Genomic DNA, 9053 nt, shown 5'->3' on the forward strand with positions numbered 1-9053 from the left:
TTGCAACAAGCATCTCTGGGTGACAAAAGACTTCTGTAGTTCCTGAACCACAACTAAAGAAATAACTATATTTCTCACAGTTTTGTCACACTTCATGGCTTACAGCACAGTAGATCCACATTTCTGGGATTTTTTACTATAGGGAGAAAACAGCTTTTCTGTATATATAATGTGCTTGGTGACTATTTCTTTCAGGAATCAGCTCATGTTTTAAGTTCATGCAGAATAAAAACAGGTGGACAAAGTAGTAACTAAGTTGTTTCCTCAATTTCCTCTACGTATGTATTAAACTTTTAAAAGTTTGAAGCAAAGCAAACTCCTTCCATGAAAAATTTCCCAGAGGGAGAAAGAAAGAAAGGAAATCACTTATTCCAGAAATTTTGAAACAAAACCTGTGTTATATTCTACTCATTGATGGTGTCTCAGACTCATCCATCATAGCAAGCTGGACAAAACTCAGCCCCAGAACTTGAACCAGTCTCTTCCACTTGCACCCTTTCCTCCCCTTCCCAACAGCAAGGATCTTGTAGGAGTTAATATTGCTTGACCTCTTCCTGTCATAGAGCACAAACATTTCAAGTCTTAGACCAAATTTTCTTATAATGTATTATGAATTAATCAGAACTTGAAACCTGCATGAAGCCACGCCATTCCTTTCCCACACTCATAAAAGGCTTTCTAACAATTATTCTCTATTGGCACAACCAAGACTTTACAAGAAACAAGGAACAACACTTTTCTGATTCATCTCTCTCTTTCCATACATGCCACCTGCATTTACTTATGTTTTGTACTACTTTATAGTAGCACAAAAAAGGGAAGTGAAGACAGGAGTGTATGGCCTTTTGAATCTAAGAAAGTAAAAGACAATAACTAACAATGATAGACAGAAAACATTATTTTATGCTAGCTAATGTCTTCTGCAATGGTAATAGCAGAATTTGGACTGTAAGAATGCATTGCTTCTAAACTGACAGAACGAGATAACAAGATGCTAGAAAGAACATTTCTGCTTTAGTTAGTAGGGGCCATCTAATGTAGACATGTAGACATTCAGGGCTGTGCTTAAAGTAAATGAAAAGAAATTGAAATCTGCACTATCTAGTTGTTGTATTATACTGTTTCTGACCAGAAAAGCACTACACTATACTAAAAACTGAGGAAAACAAGATGGGGGAAAAATTGTAAGTTTGAATCCAGAAGAAAAAATGGCATATCATATCAAGAACAACTATTCCCTATTATCAACATTGTCTCATAGGAGTTTAGGACTGAATATATCCAAAATTACATGTTCAGAAATAAAGAAATTAAAGAAAGAAGAAATAGAAACCCTTCATAACTTATCCCATAAAAGCACCAAAGATCTTTAAACCCAAATTGGTAGCCCCAGAGCTCAGAGCTGCACAAACACATATGAAAACTACTTTTCCACACAGTAAGTAGGTAAATTAAGTACATTCCCTATTTACTAATATAACATGCAAAGTTTTGCTATTGACCAGGGTCTAGACAACAGCATTTTACCATTTTGAAACGAAGACAGCATTTAGCTCACTTTGTTGGCATTAAAGTAAAAACAATAATAAGACATCTGGAGGCAGTCTAAGCCCCACACATGTTAAAAAGGACTGCAATCATACAGCCCCGTAATACTCTACATTGCCATTGCTATCACTGTGTTGCCAGTGCTACGTAAAAAGCCATACGCTACCCATTGATTTTGTGAGATCTCCAGACTGAGCCATGTCAGGCTTGCTCTGGGCTAAAAGTTTAGCTTCTCAGGCTACATTTCTTTTGACATCCATGCATGTTGTTTTATCTGGTTTAAACACTTTTCCTAATTGATCAGATGTGTGTAGCTTGTTTATGTTACTTTTGCCTGTCTTTGTATGGTAGCACAGCAGTTTTATGACTAAAACATAATGATGTACTATGTAGAAATGAAGGCCTATGGAAACACAATACAGACCTGAGTGGAGACGCAGGAGATGGTGTAGAACACAGGCATGGGATTACAAAAGGTGGGGCATAGACTTGGTACTGAAGACAACATCCATAGCTATAAAAATGACTCCCCAATGGTCAGCTAATGAAGATAGACAAATCTGGGATTAGTTGTAACAAAGGAACAAAGAACAAGTATCTAATATACATAAAAGGAAGTACATATCATCAATTTGGATGAAACATGGAGCTGTAGACCAATAAAGAAAGAGAAATACATGTTAGCAAACACCAAAATGTCCCCAAATGGACTCTAGAGCAAAAAAGAGGAAACCATTAACATAGACATCCCCTTCCCTCCTGTGAAAGACTCCAAATGCTGTCAACACAGGCAATACCACCAGCAGAATGAAGCCACCACCTTTAGGACTTGGAGAAGAAGGAGAAGGGTGAGCATAACATCAAGGAAAGAGGGTAGAAACTGAGTGTATAACTGTGTTACCTGGGGTTTTTTTTTATTACTATTAAAACATCTTTTGCATCTTTTTCTTCAGTAATAATGGGATCTTGCCTATTAATAACAATTAAACTTCTCAGATAAATTATTATTTACTATTTCTCCAAGTCTGTATGATTCTTGACAGTTTCCCAAAAGCTTCTTGTTTCTCAACCATGCAGAACCATAGGCATGCTGTTATTTTTTGGAAACCCACGAAGAGTAGCAGTGTCAGCAGTCTGCAGATTCAGAAGCCGAGAGCATACTCATTTCTATGTGGAAAAAGACCCTGAACTCTACATTCCATAGAAAATCCTATACTTCAGTGCCTAGATAAAAAGACTGTGGTCAATACCTGGCAAAACCTATGCCACAAATTGAGATTAAAGTCCCACTTTAACTAGGAAGGAAAAAAAAATAAAAAAACTTTTACCAATCTTTCAATAAGGACTAAATGTCAAGTGGAAGTTAGAGTTACACACAGATATTGAGAAACTCAGTAACAGTGGTCTCCATCTCCAGAAAGAGGAAAATAGTGAATTCAAACAGATTATTAGTGCATAGATATGTTTGCAATACCAGAGATATTCTTGATACCAATATTTGAACAGCACCACAGAGAACGAACTAGTACAGTCCCTCAGCAGTATTTTATATGAATGAAGGAGGAAACCTGAGCTTTGCAGTGAATCATAATGCCAGTGTAGCTGAGCTGACTTTGATTTACAACCCCTTTTATTAGGCTACTAGGCTCTGCCTTCTGTATGAGAGACAAAGGTGTGGAAATTACCCGTTCTGTCAGTGATGTGTTCATTAATTACATATTAAACACTAGCAGGAATAAGACTAACTTTGCATGACAATTCCTTGCAATATTCTAGACTACTATCATACTAACCTGTAAAGACTTAAGATAAAATGCAATTTTAAGTATTAAATAAATTATTTTAAATAAAAGATATCAATTTCCCCCACATTAGCCTTTACAGAGACTATCTATTCCCCACTACAATTTTTGGTACTTTTTGAATTAATAAAAGTGCTATCATACAAATAAATAAATACATGCATAAAATCAGATTTAAACACAGATCAAAAAATACTAGCCAAAACCTATATTTATTTCACCACATTTCTGAAAAAAAAAAAAATTCCCTAGTTTATGATAGCACCTTGCTTTCTTCTGCTCTTTTTTACTCATGTTGTAATTCGATTTTCACTAAAGATTTGCTCTTTCACAAAGACTTCTGTGATGTGTAAGGGCACCTTATCTGTTTTTCAGTTTTCTGGAAATAAGCCTATGTTTTTTAAAAAAGGGACAAAAATATTTAGAGGGCCAGAAAAAGTTATTTAACAGTAAGGCATCAAACTGTGTCAATGCCACCACCGAGTAATTTCTGTGAGCAGCCTTTGTCTTCCTTACCCCATCTGGTCTTAAAGTCTAAAACACCTACTCACTGCATCGCAACAAAAATTAGACTAAGCTCCTTGGGGCAGGGTTCTGTATTTCTGTAACAGCTCTGAAGCACCTAACATATATCTGAAAGCTGTAGAGGGAAAGAAAAAGAAAGAAAAAAAAAGACAAGAGTCCAAGCTATTAAAACTTCATTTGTACATTCAGCCATCTGTGGATTCCTTGTCATGTTTTATGGCAGGAGTATTTTGTTCCATGATTCCAAATGAAGGGAAGGAGTCCAACTAATATGACCAATGCCATAGTGGTTATATACTCCATTTACATACTCATCACAGTGTCATATAAGACATGCAAAAACAGCTGTGAAGTCAGCACGCCTTTTGACATGAACTTGTTCCAAATGGGATCAATATACTTTGTATATTTTTGATATTACACTTATTTTATATGTACATTATTATATATATATATATACATACACACACACATACTATCTATTATTATATTTCTCTTAAGAAATGAGCAGGACATATTAGCAGATTAGAATCTTTCATTTGGTGAAAAAACAGCTATTGAGTGGGAAGATGAAGCTCAAGTTCTGTAATATTACTCCCCTGACACTCGTTACCTCCCTTTACTAGTTTTTCTTGTCTCCTCTTGCCTTTACACGTACCTATGTCTCAGCTCCGACATGACATGACATGGCATGACATGGCATGGCATGGCATGACATGATCTCCACAGACCACCCATAGATAACTGTGCTGTCAGAAAACTATCACTTGCAAATTAAATGTTCTTTATTCTATAGACCTTGTGACAAACATCTGTCACATAGAGCACTGGTTTTACTAGGTAAAGAGTTCATACATTTATATGGATGTAAGTTTTAAGCGCGCCATGGGACCCATTCAGGGTCTGATTCAACACTGTTGAAGTTAGTCATTTGGCATTCAAAGATTTGCAAATGGGAATTCCTCAGATAGAGTGAAATAGATGTGCATCCAAAAGCTCATTTCAGAACACATCCCTTGACTTGGTTATGCCTGTTTCTTAATGGGTTGAACTTGAAACAACATGAAGTGCTTTGTCTTGCTGACAACTTTACCTTCCAGTTTAGTTTCAGTGGAAGTTAATAGATCCACGTTTTCCTAAAGCTCAGGCTAAACAAAAGTAAAATTGGTTCTCAAGCTGGTTCCCAAGTTGCTTGAACCACAGAAAAATCATAGGTTTTTTTAACAGAACACTGGTCTCAGTGATTGGTGCAGGTGCTTCTGCATTTCTGGATACTGCAGATTTCTATCTGAAAATTTTGATTCATCCACTTACTTGGAGCAAGGGGTACGGAGAAAGAACAGAGCCCTTTCACACTATTGCAGCTCTGCATAGAGCAGTCCTACTTCCCTGACAGGCCATCTGCATGCTGTGTCTACAAGCACTGGAGCTGTCATGATAATATCCATTGTTTGGGAAGCAGATCCTGATTGCAAGGGATTCTAGCCTTTACAAAAAAGGCTCAGCTATTCCCAGGTCAAGCAAGTAAAATTCAGATGATGCAGCCTTTATGTATCTTTAAATTTCCAACCATTGTGAAATTGTTCTTTGGAAAAGAAAAAAACTTCTGTGTAAGGGAAGAGTCCCTTCCATACACAGAGATAGTCTTCAAATCACAAGATTTGAAGATTTTCCTTACAAATATGCCACAAATCAGTGTGAATTTCTGTGCACCGTAAGTTCACAGACCAGTTATTTTGCTTGACTCAGAGCTGGTTTCTATCTTCCGTTATCAGCAAAGGATACTGCTCTGGGGACTGCATAAAAAGCACTGAAATTACCCTGGTGGAGGGAGAGGGTGATGAAGAAGAAGCATACATGTTACATCAGATGTTAGTCAACTATTCATACATATTTTTAAGCCAGCTTCTCACCTGTTGAATAACTGAATTAAACTAGTGTGAAGAGAGAGAGTTAGCAGATTTTCTCTCTTCAAAATGTTTCACATTCACGACCTTGGTTAGATAATTTAGTCAGCAGACATTATTGTCAGCTTCTTTATGTTATTCATCTAGAACAGCAGATGCCACACTGAGCTGCAGCTCAGCATCAAGGAAAATCTGCCTGTGTGTCAGGGGAGACAGGATAGCCAGAACTCCCATAAGGACTAATTGGTACTCCAGTAAAAAGAGCTATCTTCAGCTCTACTCAAAAAGAATATTCTAGCATTTTTAGCATCCCTTTTGAATGCTTTTAAGGAAGGCTCTTCTCAGCGCTCCTGCATTTCATCAGCTCTCCCTCTCATGGAAACCCTAAATCACATATTTAAAAATAGACCATCAGATTATCTGGGTAAATCATAAAGCTCGGCTTATCTCTCTCTTCTCCTTCAAAATATACAATTTATTTTGTCCACCAGCTCAGCAGCGTGAAGCCATGAATAATCCTGTTTGTCTCAGTAACCCAACTCAGAGATTGTCCCTGTATATCTCTATTCTGTGCATGTATGTCACACCGAGGTGTGTGTGTCTGTGTGAGCATGGAAGGAGAAGACAGGAATTCACGGTTCTGGGCACAAAGGTGTACAATCCTGCTTATGCCAGTGTTTGTGCCCATGCCAGTTGCATGCGCCCTAGCATCACAACACAGCCTTACACAGTCATGGAGAATAATACTAGGATTCTGCAGAAGTACTTCAATTATGCATTAAATTGTTGTTTAACAACAATCTAGATCACAGAACCTGTGTGCTTCCCCTGAGGGCAGACATAATCAATGCATGTGAGGAAGGAGAGAAAAATTTTTCAATTTCTCTCTCCCAGTGGTTCAGAGGTACCACATAACAGAGCATTCAGTAGCAAACTCCGACTGTCAGCCCCAGCGTTTCCCATACGCTCATCTCCCCATCCTCCCCCTGCCAGTGCGGCCCATCAGGCCACGAGAGCCGGAGAAAGCCCTGCAGGGATATAAATAGCTCCTCGGGGGAGGAGGGGAGAGTGCAGCAGCACGTTTCCAAAGATACTTGCTGCAGAGGAAGGTTTTGCTGGATTGATTCAGAGGGGAAAGGGAACGGCTAGGAAGTTCACTGCCATAGCAGGTAATGACTGTGGAGAGGAGGCAGCAGCTGCCCTGGGGAAGCTGAAAGGGGAATGCCCCGCTTGCTGAGAGAGCAGCGATGTGGGGTTCCCGGTGTGAATGTCCCACTTATTTCAGACAGTGTCTTCAAATCCTCCCCGTAGATAGGGTGTGTACGAGCATGAAGGGTCCACGGCTGAGAAAGACAGCAAGGATACGAGCCAACTCCATGGAAGTATTATTACCACACGTAGCTTATTGTCTGTGCCAAGTTTGTACCAGGCCAAGCGGTGTTACTGATAACGGGCTGTATTGCACCGACTGTGCATGCGGTGCTCTGAACTTGCCCCAAGCGTGGGCACAGTATAGCTGGCTCCACTATTTTCCTTGGAGAGACAAAGCCTAGAGGTTCTGTCTCTCCAGAGCTGACCTATTTCCCTCCTGCCTCCCGAAAACTTTGGGGAACTATAGACACAGCCGCCCGAGGCACAGGTGCGCGATCGCCCTTTCCCCGCCGGCGACACCCCGGGCACTCCTCGGCCGCCGCCCCGGGCTGGGGGCGCGGGGGGGGGGCGCGCAGCCTCCCCGGCGCCCGGGCGCTCCACGTCTCTCTGCCCTCCCTCCCCCCGGCGGGTAGGCACCCCGCAGCCGTGCGGCGCTGCAGTGCCCAGCCCGGCCCGGCCCGGCCTCTCTCACCGTCCTCCAGAGCCGCTGCCTCTTGGCACTGACGGAGGTGGCGGTAACGATGAGGTGGGAGACGGACACCACCAGCCCGAAGACGATGGCCAGCAGAGTCCGGACGGGCAGCAGTGAGTAGGACACGAAGGTTACCAGCATGAGCTGCCACATGCCCTGCTCGGGGGCGCTGGGAGGCTCCATGCCGTAGGCGCCGAGCGAGAAGGGGCAGCAGAGGAAGGAGAAGGTGAAGCTGAAGAGCAAGGTGAGCTTGACGATCTGCTGCAGCTGAGTGACCTGCAGGTACTTGACATTCGTGACGATGAAGAGGGAGAGGAAGATGATGCAGTGTACTGGGTGCGAACCTTTGGAGATGGTCAGGCTGGGGCCGGAGAGCAGCTCCACCAGGGCCAGGCTGGCGGTGAGCACAATGAGGACGGCCAGCGCCTTAAGGGTGGACGTCTGCTCCAGCTTCAGGTTGTAGCTCTGGAAGAGAGCTTCCAGCTCCTTGCAGTCAAACTCGTCCTCGCAGGCGATGGCATCCAGCAGCACCAAGGGAGGGGGGTCTCCCAGCCCGGCTCCTGCTCCCGACGCCGCAGCAGCTGGCGGGGAGCAGCAGCAGTGGCAGCACTTCTTCCTCTTGGTCTTGACTTTCTGAAACGGTATTTCCTCCATGTCAGTGCCATTCATAAACCCGGGGGAAGAAAGCTCCTCCTGGTGTCCCCCGCTGCCGCTCCGCCGCCTCGCTGCTCATAAAAGAGGGGGAGGCTGCGCTCAGGAGCCCTCTGGCTACCGCGGGGCGCGGTCCCGGGATCACCCAGCCAGCCGCCGTCCGCAACCCGCCGCGCCGGCAAACGCCCCCTCCACTGCCACCCAGGAGCCGAGGGTGGCTGGGACGGCGGGAGGAGAGCCTCACTCGTGTAAATGTGCCAACCTTCCTGCCTGCTGTCTCGCTCTCCCCTCCACCCTCCTCCTCCTCCTACTCCTCCTCCCCTGGTGCTCCAGGGATGTTAATCTCCTAATGACACCAAAACACCATCCGAAGGTTTGGAATCAAACGGAAGTGGGGTGGGGGCAAAGGGTGGGTGGAAGCTCAGAGAAGGGGAGTGGGGGATAATCAACAGGCGGGTCTCCGTTCAAATAACGCTATTTGGAGGAGCGGGAGCTACAGAGAGAGGCTTACAAACGTGTTCCCCTGGGGCGGGCAACATTAAAAAAAAATAGCGACAAAATAAAAAAAAATAGTAACGAATCCCAGCCAGGGGTCTGGAGGAAAAGTGGCGCAGAGGGACCGGAAAGAAAACAGGAGGCAGGGAAAGGCAGGGCGATCCCCTTCCCACGTCCGAGAGCATCTCACCGGGGCTGGCAATTGCGGAGCGCCTGCGCGCCGCTCGCTTGGGAAGCCGGACACGTTCCCGCCGGGGCTCCGCAATTCGGGGTCGGCGGGGG

At 43.6% G+C, this 9053-nt stretch overlaps 1 protein-coding gene across 1 annotated transcript in view; it reads right to left on the reverse strand.

Moving 5' to 3' along the window:
• ADCY1 (adenylate cyclase 1) overlaps window positions 1-8336 on the reverse strand; it is a 164847-nt gene extending 156511 nt beyond the window's left edge. The window contains exon 1 of the mRNA XM_008920697.3: window positions 7626-8336. Within this exon, the coding sequence (XP_008918945.1) occupies window positions 7626-8294 (669 nt within the window). The 5' untranslated portion in view covers window positions 8295-8336. The remainder of the gene's footprint in view (window positions 1-7625) is intronic.
• Between the last annotated feature and the right edge of the window lie 717 nt (window positions 8337-9053).

The sequence above is a fragment of the Manacus vitellinus genome, unplaced genomic scaffold (assembly GCF_001715985.3).
Source record: "Manacus vitellinus isolate BGI_N305 unplaced genomic scaffold, ASM171598v3 scaffold_55_pilon, whole genome shotgun sequence".
NCBI lineage: Eukaryota > Metazoa > Chordata > Aves > Passeriformes > Pipridae > Manacus > Manacus vitellinus.